This window comes from Argiope bruennichi, chromosome X2 (genome assembly GCF_947563725.1).
Source record: "Argiope bruennichi chromosome X2, qqArgBrue1.1, whole genome shotgun sequence".
Lineage (NCBI taxonomy): Eukaryota > Metazoa > Arthropoda > Arachnida > Araneae > Araneidae > Argiope > Argiope bruennichi.
Window position 1 is genome coordinate 13,660,345 of NC_079163.1, and position 19,076 is coordinate 13,679,420.

At 32.2% G+C, this 19,076-nt stretch overlaps 1 protein-coding gene across 1 annotated transcript in view; it reads left to right on the top strand.

The window, feature by feature from the left end:
• LOC129960267 (gamma-aminobutyric acid receptor subunit beta-like) overlaps positions 1–19,076 on the top strand; it is a 397,888-nt gene that overhangs the window by 77,405 nt on the left and 301,407 nt on the right. Inside the window, exon 3 of the mRNA XM_056073555.1 lies at positions 4,352–4,419. Coding sequence (XP_055929530.1) covers positions 4,352–4,419 — 68 coding nt within the window. The remainder of the gene's footprint in view (positions 1–4,351; positions 4,420–19,076) is intronic.

Below are 19,076 nucleotides of genomic sequence, written 5' to 3' on the forward strand. Positions count from 1 at the left end.
TATATGTATAAGTGTGTGTGTGTGTGTGTGTGCTTCAGAATAAAAAAAAATGAAGACAAAATTCTAAAATTCTTATTTATTCGATACAAAAATTGTACCATCCAAAATAAATTAACTTACCGCTACTAGTACATGTGCATTTGGTTGAGAATCCCTTCGAATAAATAATCTGTCAATTATTATAATTTTTCCTTGCAATCGTATTCAAATAATGTTAAGATTTTACAAAAAAGTCGATTAATGATTATATTCTTATAACTTGAATTCAGGAGGAAGGAAGAACACAATTCCTGTACTTAAATTAAAATGAAAGTAGAAGACTTAAATGTAATAAAATTATCGCATGCACATTCATAAAAGAATATCTTGTTTTTGCGTGACTAACTTTCATTTATTGCTCTACAGTAATTTTCAGATAAGAATCATATCCTTAAAAACTTCATAATTTTAATTAATTTCTTGTATGGCTCGAAGATTTAAATTTAAACCACCCATTTATTTCAAACATATAGGAGGATGAAACATGTTGTAGTAAAATTGATATAAGTCTTTGTGAAAGCTCTAAATTAATTAAAATGAATTAAGAATCACTCACGAAATTACTCACGAAATGAATTAAGATAATTTTTCTAAGATATGAAACATCAGATACCCCTATTAATTTTTGAAATATATATATCTAGTTTGATTAAATATCTAAAAGAATTTTGTTTCCCAATATATTCATTAAGGATCTAATTGAACTAAATAATATACTAACTCAAAAAATATATACTATAGTACACTAAAGGATACGATCTTATTTATTTATAAATAAATTAGGATAATTACGATACACATGATTATTCTTGTAAGCAATTTTTATTAAAATCGTTTAATAAGAAATATTTTCAACTGGCAGATTATTTATATAGTATGGAAATTTACTCTGAGCCTAACAAAATTCTCAAACGAATAACAAATATTGTATTTAATAAATTTCTATTGCAACATATAAGTAAATGTGTTTTTAAATATTTTAAGCTATAAATATAAAACGTTCATAAATTTTGCAACGATTCTCTTCTACAGTAAAAGGTTTTATGGCGCATATTGATTTATAACTGCTTCTTTTTTATCAGACCTTTCGTTCTATCATCCAAGACTTCAGATGTTATTACATTGTGGATGCATTACGGTGAACATTCAGAATATCAAAGAAATTATATCACATATTTCAAAGAAAAATGTAAATTTTATCACTCGTGGTCCTACACATACACACAAAATTATAGTATTAGATATTTTACAATCCGACAGAATAAGATTTACATTCTTTTAACATAGTCTGTAATCATCAAAAGAAAAAAATAAATTCACCATTTTATTATTCAAAAATATAAGATTTGAAATCTATAAATAAACTGGCAGAGAATAAAATATCAATATCGAAAAAGTTAGGGCTTAAATTAGCAACAAACGATGCTACTTTTTCCTCTGGCCTACTTGAAGCATTAACTGAAGTTTAAGCTTCCCTATTATTAATTGAAACGCACTGCACCAAGTTAATTTCGTAAAAGATTTCACTGTGTACCAGCCTTGTAACTAATTGGATGAAATAATATTACCTTAAATATGTTTGTGAGTATCGCCTAAAGATATGCGAAATTTTTCATTGGAAATATATATAGCAAATACAATCGGATGAATTATGTACAAGGATTTTTATAAGCCTTAATAGGAAAAATATTCCTATTACTAAATCACCGAAAGAATGGATCTGGTTTCTGAACAGCATGAAGTTCTTTGTACTAGTGATCCCAAAAAGATAATAATTCATGAAAACTGATGTCTATTTAACCCGATTCACTAGTGGGCGGGAAGATCAATAATAATGATTCAGAGGTTGAACACTGCTGATTGAAATCGTTGGTTGAATAAATCGCATCTGTAAAATGGTCTGAAGTAGCATCACAAACAATTTAGAATATTCTTTTGTACAGTGGCCTAATTTCAAATGCCCTGTGGTATTTTTAAAGCAAATCGCTTGACATCATCAAAGTTATTTTCTGTATTACCAAGAAAAAGCTAAGTGAAGGTACGAAAACAACACAGTTGGGTTCAAAGACGAGAGCCGTTTATCTGAGTGCAAGTGACAGATTGACCTAGTAAAGAAAGCGATCCCATCAAAGGCTTAAGCTAAGTGCTTGCTGCTTAGATATAAAGGTCTAGCTCTGGATGTATTAGAAGGGATTTGAATGACAACAGTGTCTTGCTTCTTGCTATCAAAATGCCCCTGAATGTACGGTGATGCATCAGAATGCTGATACAAACAATTGTGTTCACACTCAGAGTCAATAAAAATTGTTTGGATGCTTCGAGTATAAAAATACTGTACCTCATACATCAATTACAATGCGACATACCCTTAGAGATTTCAACATTCTCCCATGACAGCAATGATTATCAGATCTATCATCAATTAAGCATGAGGGCAACATAATTCGATGGTAGCTTTTCTCTAATCCCTATTCCACAAATGTTATTGCTGAACTTATTGAACAGTTAGCAGTTCGGAATAAAAGTCTTATAGAAAGTATTTTGCTATTTATTTTATCATGAGTAGCAGCACTTTGCATGTCGCTCACATTGGCACTGCTTTATCTATATTCTTGATTGTCATAAAAATGCTGCGGATTTTCTTTGTTCCTGTTATTAATGTTTTCTCTATCATAAAAAACAGCAAACAAACCAAACTTATTGCTGCAATTCTTGTCTCTGTTTAAAACAATGAATAAAATTCACAACGAACGTTGCCTTAGCGTCCTGGATCAAAATGCCCGAAGTTAGATCCTTATGAATTCCACTCCGTACCCTCAAAATTATAAAATACATTTTCACACGAAATCCTCAAAAACAGAGCACGAAAGGGTAGAACTACATGGAACAAATCCTATCTGTATCTTTATACATCAATCTGGCATGTTCTTTATTGTGTATCGCATATCATTAATTTTAAAACATGAATTTTGCTCTTTAAGGGGTTCGTAAAATTTTAAAAACAATACACACAAATTTCTCTCTCAAAAAAGGAAGCAAATAATGTTATTTTTTTTTCTTCCTCGTTCATAAATGTCTTAGTAGAATAATTAGAATTAACTATTCTACAATTAAAAAGATCCATGATTTCTTCGGAATATCCAAATTCATGGATAAATTCGAATTATCTCTTTAAACTAGTAACGAAGCCTTCAGACTTCTCAGTTAAAACGGCATATAGGTAATGCACGTTTTATCTTTTTTTTCTGACAAATAATGAAAATACCATATTGCAAAATATTTACTCATGATTTTCTACAAGCGTCATAGTTTACCAAGAAATAAGAAATTTCTATTATATCGTAAAACTAGTGGTAATATATCTTGACACACTCATAGAATTCTTCATTAATTCCAGAAACTAAACCCAGAACAAAAGTACTGCCAAAATATAACTAAATAAAAATAAAACATAATGTAACTAACCAACTCGGGTATCTTCAAATAGTTGATCCTCTCATTGACTGTAAAAGAAACATACTTACAAAGTAGAATCTTAATTTATTATCAAAGTTTCTTCTATATAACTTTATTATTTTCTCAAAACCTAACCAAAGGCTTACCTGTACGGAGAAAATTGAAATAAATGATCGTTTTTACAATGTCAGATCATAGTTTCGTTTTTCATGATTAGAAGTTTCTCTTACAGTGGAGTAATATTAATGTTGTTGTTGCAGGTATGATACGTTTACGTTTCATGTTTTATCTTTCGAAAGAGGATTTGCTTTTTAAATTATGAGATGCCTTCATCATTTAAAACTTCGCAGATAGTAAGAATTATTTAAATTTAATTTATGAACTTGAGTCTTGATACTCTTTTTGATCGGCGACGAAGTATTTGAAATCATTGTATAGTTGCAGACAAATGTTTAAAATTGAAAATGATAGAGCAAAAAATGATATTTTGAAAATTCTATGATTAGAGTTTTGAGAAGAAAAGCGTTTCAAAGGCTTATAATTGAAATACCATAAAAAGTGCTTCATAATTAAATAAATGATAATGTTTAGCTATGACATATTTAATTTGTGATAGAAATGTTATGTGGGTTTCATTTAATTTACCCGTTCCTAAATAGCATTTCAATTGAATGAATATATAACCAAAAATAGAAAATATGTCTGAAAAGTCGAGAATATAAAAAATGACGTGATATTGACTATTGAATTGGTTATTTCCTTCAAAAGATATGCTATTTCAAAATATTAAGTTACAACAAAAAATATTTATATTACATTATTGTTTCCTTGTTAAAATAATTTCTTTCTCTTATAGGCCCCCCTGTAAACGTTGGTGTTACTATGTATATTCTTAGTATTAGTTCCGTCAATGAAGTACAGATGGTAAGTATTGAATTGTACTTTTATTTTTGTATAATTTTTATTTGTAACAAAAAGTACCAAAAATTTAAATGCAGTTATTAGGCAAATGTATATCACTTCATGTTATCAATATGGTTTCAAAAATATAAATTTGAAACCATACATATAAATTATATAGATATATATTAAACTATATTAAGATGGAATGAATATAATCATCAGAAAGTTTATATATTTTATTATTCATATTTAGTCTTCTTATGAGAAACAGTAGATATTTAAATTAATGATTTTAAAAGTAAATGCTTGATGATTTAATCAAGCAAAATGCGCTAGTGTTGATTCTCATCATTAAAATGTTATATTATGTAATGTTCAAAAAAAATCTTAAACATGAAAGATAATGACAGAAAACAATAGTCGATTCTTTCAAAATAGCACAAAGATTAGAATTTTCCGCTAGTTTTATTATGATTATGGAAGAAATCTACGCTGATGAATACTTCTAATAACATCAAATTAATTTTCAATCTTACATTAATTTTTAAAATTATGTTTGAATAACATATCAAGATGTACGACATTTGTATTCAAAACAGCAATAATGATTTAATGCAGTATCACAACTGATACTATATCCATATATAGCTGTTTAAACTAGATTTAAAATTATTTTTATTTTTTTTAAAAATATAAATGAAAAAAATATCAAAAATATTGCCTTTTATACTACAATATTGCATCAGAACATAGTTATGCCCTTCCAATTTCTATAATGAGTTGGGGGGAGGGAGTTCTTTACATTGTGATTAAGTTTTCAGAAATTTATTTTATATGCTTCTTTGAATGTATCCCATGAATTTTAATAACTGCCAGAGCTAGCCGTAAGTTAAAAAGGCTTAAAGAAGAAATTTTTTTCCTTTAGCTTATGTAATAGAAAATAATTACTGTAAATATCATGGCAAATTCATTTATTTCAAAACATCGTTAAATTTCAACAAAAACTAAAAAAAATTCAACAATCCAGAGGAAAAACAGTAAAATGGAATTGCATAGAAAGGATTTTGAATTGTTATTATGTCCATCTGAAATGAATTCATTTTTTAACAATCCATTAAAAGATTTTTGATTGGATGAAGTTTATAAATTTCGTTTTATGTATTTTAGAGATGGACAAACGATATGGAATATAAAAGCAATCTTAGAACTAAAGAAAAACTATTTATTTTGTAGCATTAGAAATTATTTTTTAAAGGGGACATTATCTATTTTTTAATATTTTATGATAATTCTTTCAATAACAAAGAACCTATAGCAGGTATCTGAATTCCAGAATAGTATCTAAAGAATTTTTTGTCAGTTGGAGTAAACCGAAGAATCAAATTTAAGTTAAATAACTATCAATCTGGTTAAAGGCAAATTAAATATTCTCAAGTTGATAGATTAGGGAAGAGAAATATGATATCTTTATATTGCAAGCATAACTTACTAAAATACTCATCAAATTCTATAATATCTTTATCAATCAAAAATCAACACTATTTTCATGAATATATATATATTGTTTAACTGTTTCATCAACATGCATAGTGTGCCAAAGATTTTTAAGACTGGGGCTGTAAAATGATTTAGAATTTTTTTAAATTGTTTTAAAATTGTTAACTTTTGTACTTAGAACACGGTCTATAGCTTCAATATACTTATTATAGCTAATTATTATTTATTTCAATAATTGTTAAGTTTGAAATTTTGGAATTTTCCCCAACGGACACACATTGAAGTTATTTTTATGGCCCAAATAATATCAAAGTAACACTCTTATAATTTGATTCTAAGTCTTGGATATAAAGAGAAATCAAACGGTGATAAATTAGGTGAAAGAAGTGGATAATTTAACATACAGATAATATTTTCGACAGAAATCTAACAGCAATAAGCGAGTTGTGGCTGCATTATCATGCAAAAGCCGCCAACTGTTTCAATTCAGTATTCTGTACAATTTCAACTATTTCAGGTTATAACAACTTTCAAACCATTTAAAAAATACTGATTAATAATTCACTATCCATTTGGAGACAATTCTTTGAACATTAATGCGGAAGAATGTAATGACCATTGTTTTGATTTTGCATGGAACTTTATTGTTTATTACGTTTGTGGTGAGTTTTTCTTCTTTATTTTCGTTTTTTATTCTGTGCCTTGCAACTTTCATTTTCGTTCAAATTAAAATACACTTACATAAATTACATTAAATAATTCAGTGTGTGTCTAAAACTTACCAAAATTACTAAAGTAAATTTAAAAAAAATGTAGAATTTTAATTAATTCAATCTTTTCGACATGTTCCAATTTTCTGCAAGATGATTGCTCAATTTTGAAGATTATAAATTTACAATGAATTCGAGAAACAAAGAAAAGGTTCTAATCTTATTAACTGAAATATTAATATGATAAATTCATGAAAAATTTTGAAATAATGTGGGGCATCAAAATAAAAAGTATATTGTCGCATTTCTATCATTTTAGCATCTTTATGCAGAATTTGAATTCATTCAATTTTTATCTATTTTACAGATATTATCAATTTGTCCTAATTTTTAATAATTAGTATCTCATAGATCAACCTGAAAAAACTTATTCAATAAAAATATTAGACGCATTTAATTGAATTTCAGATACTCATTGATTGCAAAACAATACAAACTACCTATTTCCGTTTATTATGTATAGAATTGTGAACAATAGTGACTTTTCAAGAGAAAATATTTTTTCTAAAATTGTATAAAAAGACAAAAGAGTTTTGTATTCTCTTGCTTGTTGAAAACATTTAAAGTAATTTTTGATTTATGTTCCTTAAAACGAAATGTAACGTGTAACTAAAAAAAAAAGAAAAAAAAAAGCATTTTTGAATTTATTTTTAGAATGCCTTGCAATAAATTTATAGAATTATTTGAATGCTTTTAAATATTTTTTTTACATATGAATTAAACTATTCATCTCATCGCATTATTAAATTTATTTTAGAACTGAAGCCTTAGTGAATTTATGAAGACATCCAATTGTGCATAAGCGGTGCTCACATCGAAGAAATTGGAAACAAAACTTATCTTGCAAAAAAAAAATCCTACACGAAGTTTTAATATGAATGCATTTGCATGAAATATATTTTTGCACTAATTACAACATACTGAATTTTATTAGTATTAATCAGAATATAAAGCATCCGAATACGTAATACAAGAGAGAAATCAGTCTACCAACGTAAAAATAATAATAATAATACTTCAAAAGAAAAATTGTTTAGCCCCTGAGCAATTTTGAAAAAAAAAAAAAAACATTTTTCCTAACACTACATACTCAATTATATGAAATCCATAAATATTTCCAAATTTTTTAATTTTAAAAGACAAAACTATTAAAGATACCATTATATTTACAATACAATCTTTCAACTTCATCATTGCCATTACGCATTATTAAATTACACTCAAATTAATTTTAATATTTTAAATGCAACAAGTTTGTCAAAGAATATAACATATTATAGCGAAAGTAATTTTACTATTACACTTGCTTCAAGTTTTAGTAATATTGCATTAAGTACTTTAATTAAGTATAGTGCACATCAAAGCAGAAGTATAGATGTAATAACATTATGTTCATAATTTAATGTGTGTAAAAAATCTGGAAGCTACTTTTAAAATATGATCTTCTGTTATTTTTAAAAGAGGCACTGTTTCTTGTTGTTTTAACTACTTTGATCTTGACACACACACACACAAATTATTAAATCCTTCTCGCTAGTTTACTGATTACCCAATAAGAATAAATTATCATTTAGTTCGTAGTAAAATAATGTTTACACTTCGTTTTATTTTAAGCTCTTTCTATGTTATTAAATATTTACCAAAATTTAACATGATTACCACATCATAACATGATTACCATAATATTTATCAACAGAAAATTGTAAATTTTCTGATATAAAGATATCTTGACATTTTTTTTCCTTATAAAAGTGAGCTTTTCATAAATTCGAAAATTGTGTGTGTGTGTGTGTGTGTGTGTGTGTGTGTGTGTGTGTGTGTGTGTGTGTGTGTGTGTGTGTGTGTGTTTGAAGGTAAAACTGAAACCCTTTCATAATTCAAATTTCTTAATGAAACCGTGCCGTGGAGGTAGAGAGATATTTCAAGTTAGAACAATGTTATTGCAAAACTAAGGCACTGGATTTAGAGTGATTAGATCTTATTAAAAAAATATTCAGCTTAATCTAAACTATAAAAATGAGAGCAGAGTTTGTTGACTAGTATATAAGAACTAATTTTTTAAATCCAGCTCTATAACTTTTCCGTACTTAAAGATATCAAATAAAATATTTTGAAATTTTTAAAATAGTGACAAAGTCGAGAGTTCTTTCATATCTGTATAACAAAATTATATACAGTATTGATACAAGATGGTATTTCGTTTTCAGAATCATTTTACTAGAACGGGAGTATTTGGAGGTTATTATCTTCCTGGAAATAGTTGCAACACCTCTTATTTACTGACAATTGAAGGAAATATTTCCTAATAACTTCAGATCTGAAATATTTCAATCTGGAAATTTCAAAAATATATTTGATTGCCTATATTACTGGTTCTTAGTACTTGAATTCCTATAACTTTTTATTTTGAGGAATTTGGGAAGTTCAGGTTTTGAAAGCTTATTGAATTTTTCCGAAATGAAACAAAAATTTCATCACACACCTTGTTGCTATAGCTCCTCGAGAATCGTTCGAGTTGCAGATGGACCTGACGTGCTTTGAACTCGTGATGGATGTAAAAGGAATGACCATAAAATTTTAGATTTCGAATGAATTAAATTTTTATATTTGTCTTTCTCTTTCTTTAAGCACCATATCTTCATCTGACGGTCAAAACTTGATCTTATTCTTATTTTACTTATTTAATTCCTTTCCCATGGTTTTTTTATGTACAGGGTGACCTCTAAATAACTTTCCCTGTTTGGCGGCTTCTACAGTTAAAACGAATGTACGGAATGAAACCACATTTCATATACTAGCTGTGGAAAGCATGGGAAGTTGAATTCCGCAGAAAAAAAAATAGTACTAAAAGTTGCTGATAGTAGAAATATTGGCTCTGCTGTCATGTGCAAACGAAGACATTTGTATATCGAGATGGATTATGCAAAATTCCTATTGCGTCCAGGATAGCAGCGTCATGCATGTCTTATAAAAATGGAAGAGCAAACAGCCTGTTAGCAATTCATTCTTGATGTGCTCTTGACTGTTGTTCGTGACTGACTGTCAATGCGCGCTTTATATGGGTTCTGTTTTACCTCAGCATGGTAAGACTTTCCTACACTAGACAGTGTAATACCGTGGCTGCTCTTAAGCAAACTTACATGCCTTGAAACAGAATATAAGACGGACTGTTATGAACACCGAAACTGACAGTTGACACGCAGCAGTTGGGAACGTCATACAGTATATGCAATATGTTGTACACATGGAAGGACAAAGTACAGAAAATGTTGCACGGCGCCCAGGGGATTTTAATATTGATGAATAAAAGATAATTTTCTGAGAGTTTCATGAATTCATTCATAACTGTAGACCAACAGCGCCAGTATTTCTCCTACCGGCAACTTTTGGTACTAACTTTGTTTTTTCTGCGGAATTCATCTTCCTATGCTTTCTACAGTATATATATATATATATATATATATATATATATATATATATATATATATGAAATGTGGTTTCATTTCATATTCATTCGTTTAGCTGAAATGCCACCAAGCAGAAAAAATTATTTTATGGTCATCCTATGTATAATAAATTTCAGTGAAAGGCGTTAACCAAAATGGGATATACATTAGCTCCAATAGAATCACTTTAAATATAATATTTCAGCATTTTATCAAAATGAAACCGAATATTCACTTCTGGCATTTATGTAATTATAAAACTTTTTCACCGTGAATATCATTCATTCAGCCTGAAATGCTTTATTTTCATTATATAATTATATTAGGCAATTATAATTATATTAGGCAATTATATTAGGCTTTATATAATTATATTAGACAAACATTGATAGAAGATTTACACTTTATTACAATCCGATACTATTGTATCATATGTTTGGAATAGAATTACTTAATAATGATGAACTTAGAGGACAGCTTGTAGAAAATTGTTCTCTGTAAGGTAGTTAACCAGTTCCCTTTCTAAATGTAATAAATAACTTTAAATGTCAAATCAGATGCATGTATAAAAATTAATGTCCCTTTAAAATGAAAATTTATCCATGTACCAATTCAAGTTAGCCAATAAATTTTATTTTTCAAAATAAAACTCATTTCGGCGTTAAAAAGAGATTTTCAATATACAGCGTAATTGCTTATTTGTAAAGAGAGAGTTAATCGATCTGTATGTCAGCGAGCTAATTCATTCTGGGTCACAAAAGTGGAAAAATGCGCAGAGGTTGAATAAATCATATTGATTTCAAATAACATTTCAACTCTAATTATGGATATTTTGATATCGATTATGTCGTACTTCTATGAAATACAAATAGAGATAGTACTTACAATTCAGAGATTTATCCTTTTAAGATTTGTCCGTGCCTATTTATTATTCACTCTTAAGGCAAAAGAAAAAAAATTAAATCAATATAGCTGCAATTTTGAAGTCTTCTAGGAGAAAAAGAAGAAAATATCAAAGATTAAAATGAATTCTTCATTCAGAAATTCCGCTTCAGTAGATATTTTATTTTATTTTAATTCTCCATTCTAAACAGATAATCTCTATAATGTTTCTGAAATAGATTTATTCTATGTGATGCTCAGAGAAATTAAGTATACTCAGTTTCTGGTTCTGTAAAAGAAGTGCTATTATAAATTACTTAAAAATCCTACTGAAGAAAAAAAGTTAATATATTCTCACCGAGTTTATGTTCTAAATCATTCCCATATATGGTAATTTACAGATATTTTTTTTTAACCTAGCATGTTTTATCTGAACAAAGATATCTTAATCTAAAATTCAATTTAATAAACATTTCTTACCATATTATTAACAATAAATAATTTAAATATATATTCCAATACAGTTTACTAATTTTACATTATACATAATTTAAAATAGTGCATAACTTTTAAGTCTCGTCGACTTCTTACCTTTGTCGATGAATCATATACGTGAGACCAGGACAAGATGACAATCTTTAATAATCAGCTAATAATAATCAGCTGACCCTTTTTAATAACGACAAATAGTTTTTCCTTGCCTATATTATTTGAATGGCATTTTCTTGTATTGTGCTTAGTTTCATAAATTTTTATTTTCATAAAAAGAATATTATTTTGCAATTTAAAAAAAAAATATTAGAAAATTTTTTAGTACCACCGTTCTGCTACTAGATGATTTTGATATCGAGGCAAGATGATAGTCCTGATAAGAGTTAAATATACTTTTATTCTTGTAATAGTACACACATTAATTAAACATTGTTAAATACTTTTTCTGGAACAGCATGCAAGAATATGGCTATTGTGTTTAAAACACTGACTCGTAGTAAATTAATATGACTCAAAATCGGCGGATATATTTAGTATAAAAAATTGAATGCAAATTTTTGTCCAAAGTTTGAGTATCCTTTGTGCCATCTGTGTAGCTTTCTAATATGGTTTACTGATGGAGATGTGAAATAAATCTCACTCTACAGGAACTGCACTGTACTTTCTCAGGGATCTAACCTCATGTAAGGAAACAAATTTAAGTTTCTTAAAACAACTTTTTTTTTTTTTTTTTTTTTTTTGCGTTTCGAATTTTTTTATTTTTTTATTTTGTTTCTTTAAATTTTCTTTTTGTCCTTTATGATTCCCCTCTGAAACTAGTATTTCAAAAAGTGGAAATGATATAATATCATTTATAGGTCTCTGCGACTTACAGTGTGGTCTGAAACAGGGTGGGGTTATGTTAATAAAGAAAACTGCGCAAAATATATAATAAATGATTATAAATGCCAAATAGAAAATATCATAAGGTCGTAAACTTATTCCAGTCTCTGAATGTAAACACTAAAAGTCTGATTTCTTTGGCACGGGTGACAAAAATAAGTTTAAAAAAATGAGAGATTATAAAAAGTGTTAGCAGTAGTTTCACAGTGCGAAATTTTAGTATCCAGCACTTTGGGGCATCATGAAGTTTGAGTAATAGGAGCCTAAACTAAAACATTATTTATCTTGCCCCGATTTCTCTCATTTTAAAGAATAGAGATGCTAACAATCTTTTAGCGAATTTCCATATTTATATATAAAATATAGACAGATATATAGTGTAACTAATAATACCTTAATAGCTTATGTCAAAATAAATTCCGATAAATAACTTTGAAAATATAGTATTTCTTTCGTCCTCTTAATATTCAAAACGTATTTTTAAAAACCGTCTCGAAGCTACAGGCACATTTCGTCTTTAGTCATGCTTTAGTAATTTAGCTGAATTTCGTCAGTAGAACATTTATTTTCATTAAAAATATTTAACGCAAAATTCTTTCAAGAAATCCTTATAAGAAATCAAAGAATAAACCGTATTTCATCTTTCCGTTGATATTAAAAAACATTGATAATTATTATTTTTTTTAAAAGTTAAAATCTAAAGTAATCTTGTAGAGTGGCAGAAGAAAATCCATGAAAATATTTATTTTCAGATCTACTTAATCAAAAGAAGAGTACCTTTTTTTCTGCAACTTTTTCAAGGAATGAATAAATATGATGATGAAATGTCGAATACTCTTATTATTGCTGTAGGAAACTAACTTCATGAAACTAGGGAACTATCATATTAAAGGGCAAAATGAAATATTCTCGTCTGCACAATTTATCAGGGTAGAATATTTGACTTGTGAGTCGTCATTCCCGGCTCTTTGACCTCGAGTCTTTAAGCAGTTATTTTGATTGTTGCACGAGAGTTTTCAGTTCGGATCTTCAGATTTTTGAGTCCTTTTTAAGGGCTTTTCAACTCACTGAAGAATACAATTTCTGGTTTAACTATGTTTTTTTTTTTTTAATATATATATAGAAACTTGGACCAAACTTGATTAGAACATATACATAATTGGTGGCAATGAAGCGTTTGATGATGTTCTCTCCACCATTCTTGGAATTTTCGAACACTTTTACGCAGAAACAAATGTGAAATAATAACCGAGAATTGTTCATATCGACTGCGATGCCCCCTCAGGGGCTCACCTTCTTTAGGTGAGTACGGGTGTCCCAATCCCGAGGTTCCCAGGGATCTTTACTCCCTTTCAGTTCGCTCTCCTCTCCACCTTCTGCTGTCTGCTATGTATTTCCTTCCCTCGACGGCAAGCGAGGGAGCTCTCCATGAGAAGCTGTCGCCGCTCTGTTTGCTTCTTGCTTCTCATGGACAGCCAATGTCCCACGTGTTGGCCGTGCGTGGCGACCCATTTGAAAGACGGGTGGTGCATTGTGGTCCCCTGTGCATCAATCGGCTGGTAGCTAGTCACCTGAGTGGCTAGTCTGCTAGGGATCAAGCGAAGGGGTTACTCCTTGGGCTTGGCGTTAAGGGTGGTCACTGTCCCCGGGGGTAACTCCGAGCGTATAGGTACCGATTAGCATTAGGGTGGATGCCGAGGCTGGGCATGACCAGAGCCGGTAATTGCCTTCCCTTGTTGGGCTCCGTGGTGGGCGGTGCCGTCGGACCCGAATCTTTTCTAATATCGTATGGGCTCCTCCAAACGTGGTCCCTTCAGTGGGCGTAAAGTACATAAAACGTTTACTAATGTTGATCATTTTGACAAATTTTTTGTAATTAAACGAAAATCAGAAAAACAAGATACTTTTAACTCCGTTTCACCTTTTTTAGTTCAGAAAGCCGTCTCTGCTACCGTCGGTGAGGTGCAGTCTATTAAAAAATGCGTTCTGGTGACTTATTAATTGAAGTCGATTCTAAAAAACAATCACAGCAAATCATGAAACTGAAAGCTCTAGCTTCTATACCAATTTCTGTTAGTCCACACACATCCTTAAACTTCTCCAAAGGTGTAATAACTTGCGGAGAATTATTTAATGTCTCTCTGGAAGAAATAACTTCAGAATTGAAACCTCAAGGAGTGACTCATGTTCGCCAGATTGCCATTCGGCGGGATGGTCAACTCCTTCCAACAAAGCATTATGTGCTCACCTTCCATAGCCCCAAGCTACCTGAATTTATATATGCCGGTTATATTAAGTTACCTGTGCGTCATTATATACCAAATCCATTGAGGTGTTTCCAATGCCAGCGCTTTGGCCACTCGAAGATTAATTGCCGCGGGACACTTACTTGTGCCCGCTGTGCTGATAAAGGGCATGATAGCCAGCAGTGCTCCGCAACAGAAAAGCGCGTAAACTGTGGTGGCGATCATCCCTCTTATTCTCGAAATTGCTCCCGCTGGAGACTGGAAAAAGAAGTCACTATTATCAAAATTAAAGAAAACATAACATACCCAGAAGCTAGACGTAGAGTTCAAATTCAGACACCTACGCCAGGCATTAGCTATGCCTCCGTTGTCCAAAAACCATTTTGTACAAATTGTTCCTGTGAAAACTGCATAAAGCAAACTCCAAAACCAAAACTACCTGTAAAAACATCAGAATCTGATTCTGATAATTCAGTTCAAAGTATTTTAGAATCTCCTAAACCGGATCTATCAGCATCTAAAAAAACTCGTAAGAAAAAACCTCAGTCCTCACTGACATTGAAACTTGCTAAACGTGGTATATCACATAAAGATCTTTCTGTTAGGTTACAAAAATCTACTTCTCGGAATTCCGTCGCTTTGGGATTAGCAAGAGATGGTGTAGCCCATAAGGATTTGACGTCGATCTTTGGAGGCACACCAACTATCCCTGATTTTAAGCTCCATCCGTCTGAGGATGAAGATGCCTTTTCTATGAGTTGCGAAGATCAGGCAACTCCTACAGCTGCTCACTCACACTCCCCATCTAAATCTCTCTCTTAATGGGTACCTTCGTTTCTTGGAATTGTCGCGGCATTCGTTCCAAACTTCATGACATGAAATCAATTATTAACAAATTTCATCCTATCTGTTTCGGTGTTCAAGAAACCTTCTTGACACCCAACATTCCACTAAAATTACGCGGATATAACTGTGTTCGGAAAGATGCAGGGACTGGATCTCATGCTTCTGGAGGTGTCTGTATTTTCATATCAAACCTTTATCCGAGCACACCTCTCAATTTGCATACCACTCTTCAGGCTGTGGCTGTACAGGTCCATATACGATCTTTGGTCACAGTCTGCTGTATTTATCTTCCGCCTCACGGTATCATCCGTCAGCAAGACCTGGACAATCTAGTAGACCAACTTCCGTCACCCTTCATTTTATTTGGCGACTTCAATGGACATAGTATTTTGTGGGGCTCGGATAGTACAAACTCTCGAGGGCAGCAGATTGAACAGTTTATTGCTAATAACTGTCTCTGTCTGCTCAATAATGACGAGAAAACGTACTTCCATGCGCCCACACGTAGCTTCCACTGTCTTGACCTAGCCATATGCACTCCTCAACTGCTACCGTTGATGAATTTGAGAATTGAAGATGATCTGCACAATAGCGATCACTTTCCCCTAATAATCTCCCACGCTGATGGTCGAGGTGCGGCTATTTGTCCTCCGCGTTTTCTGTTCCAGCGGGCAGATTGGACTACATTCTCACAACTAGCAGTTATCAATGAGGCTATGGTCAGTGATCCAGACATTTCAAAATCAGTTAAAAATGTCATTGATACAATAATGAACGCCGCGAACACCACCATTCCAAAAACTTCCCCACGTCTAAGAAAATTCTGTAGGCCGTGGTGGAATGAAGCTTGTCGCGACAGTCATAAGAACCAAAAGAAACTCTGGAATCTTTTTAGAAGGTACCCTACGACTGAGAATTTGATCGCTTTTAAAAGAGCCAAAGCGCTTGCTCGCCGCATACGGCGTCGTAGTCAGAGAGAATCGTGGATTAAATTTGTTTCATCCATCACATCCTCTACTTCGAGTAAACTTTTATGGAAAAAGGTTAAGGCTGCTAATGGGATCTATAATGAAACTTCTATTCCTGTTATAAAAACCGGTAATATGATGTATTCAAGCCCATTAGACGTTGTTAACATTCTCGGCCAAGCGTTTGCACAAGTTTCCGCAACGGATTCTTACAGCCCTGAATTTCTGGCAATTAAGAATCGCGCGGAACGGTTGCCTTTGCGCTTCAATGCCCGAAGTACTCTTCCATATAATTGTGACTTCAGGATGATTGAATTGGAAATGGCCTTGTCTCAAGTCCATGATACCAGTCCCGGGCCAGATGGGATCACATATAATATGCTCCGCCATTTGAATGCAACTTCCCTTTCGAATCTGTTATTACTATTTAACAGAATATGGATTGAACAGAAGTACCCTTCACAATGGCGCGAAGCTATTGTGATCCCAATATTAAAACCTGGCAAGGAAGCCTCAATTCCTCTGAACTACAGACCGATTGCTCTTACAAATTGCCTCTGTAAGACCTTCGAGCGCATGGTCAATGCTCGTCTAATTTTCGAACTAGAGAAACAGGGATGCCTCTCCCCGTTGCAGAGTGGTTTCCGTAGAGGTCGGTCTACCTTTGACAACCTCGTATTACTGGAAACCCAAATACGCAATGCCTTTGTGAGGAGGAACCACCTAGTTTCTATATTTTTCGACATTGAGAAGGCATACGACCGTACATGGCGCTACGGCATACTTTCAACACTTTTTAACCTAGGTTTTAGAGGTAACTTACCCATATTTTTACAAAACTTTTTATCGAGACGTACTTTTCGTGTTCGAATTGGCAACTTTTACTCTAATCATTTTATTCAAGCTGAGGGAGTTCCGCAAGGAAGTGTCCTCAGCGTTACACTTTTTATAGTTCATCTCAGCCAAATTTTAAGTCATTTGCCTCCATCTATTAATGGAACTCTTTATGTTGACGATCTGCAGATCTCATGTCAAGGTAGTAACATGAATCTCATTGAACGGCAATTGCAAAACGCAGTAAATAAGGTGGTAGCTTGGTGCAATAACAATGGGCACGCAATCTCACCTGAGAAGAGTAGATGCGTTCACTTCTGCCGGAAGAGAATAATTCACCCGGATCCGAATATTTATATTCGAAATACACCTATCCCAGTGGTGAGCGAAATACGGTTTTTAGGAGTGATATTTGATCGGAAGCTCACCTTCCTTCCGCATATTTTGCATTTGCGAATGAAGTGTGAGAAAAAGTTAAATATTTTGAAAGTACTTTCCAGAACATCCTGGGGTGCCGATCGGACCTCTCTACTCCGTATTTATGATGCAATCATCCTTTCGTGCATTGACTATGGGTGTATGGTATATGATTCGGCGCGATCATCTGTTTTACGTCGGCTGGATACTGTACACCATTCTGCTTTAAGGATCTGCTCCGGTGCGTTCCGTACTTCTCCTATTGAAAGCCTTTATGTTATTTGTCACCAGTTGCCCCTTTATTTAAGACGCCAGAAAATTTCTGTTTCATATTATTTCAAAACAAAATCTATTTTGAAACACCCCTTAAGTCAAATGACATTACCGAGTGGTCTTCGTAGATTGTATAATGCCCGTCCGTCTCACATTCTACCATTCTGTGAGAGAGCCAAAATGCTCATAAGTGACTCGGACCTCAATACTGTTAGTGTTAAAACTGTTGACTCCTTTATTTTTCCACCTTGGGATGCCCCGAAATTCTCTTTTGTGAATCCATTCAAAGGCTTCGATAAATCCTCAACTGCACCTGTTGTCTTCCAACAGCTATTTTTCTATCATCGCCATCGGTATTCCTCATTTGATCCAATTTTCACGGATGGCTCGAAATCACATGGTCATGTCGGTTATGGCATAGTACTTCCATCTGATATAGTGAGTTATCGGGTTCATAATTGTTGTTCAGTATTTACTGCTGAGTTGCTTGCCATATTCTGTGCTCTACAAAAGATCTCATCTTTGCCACAGCGAAAATTTATAATTTATACCGATAGCATGAGTGCCCTGGAAACACTTTCTCACTATCATAATCGCATGCATCCAACAGCAATACGAATTTTATCCCTTTTGCGCCTTTTGCAGAATGAAGATTATCAAATCATTTTTTGTTGGGTTCCCAGTCATGTCGGCATTCATGGAAATGAAATGGCTGATTCTGCTGCAAAATCCGCATTGTCGTGTTTGAACCAACGACTTCCTTATAATGATATTATGCGGGCTTTCATTAATTACATCTATTCTACCTGGCAAAGTAAATGGGATCTGCAGATCCATAACAAACTGCATGAAGTGAAGAGTAACATTGGCTCGTGGCCGGTCCTCCCTGTACGTGGGGTGGATGTCAAGTTGACTCGCCTCCGTATAGGACATACACGTTTCACACACAGGCACCTTATTTTTGGCGAAAGGGCACCACATTGCCTGGCCTGCCATGTTGATTTTAGTGTAAAACACATCTTGATTGAATGCCCTACTTTTAACTCGCATCGTATCCAATATTTTCATACATCATCAGTAATTTTGAAGGACTTGGTGGGTGAGAAATACCACCCAAATATTTTT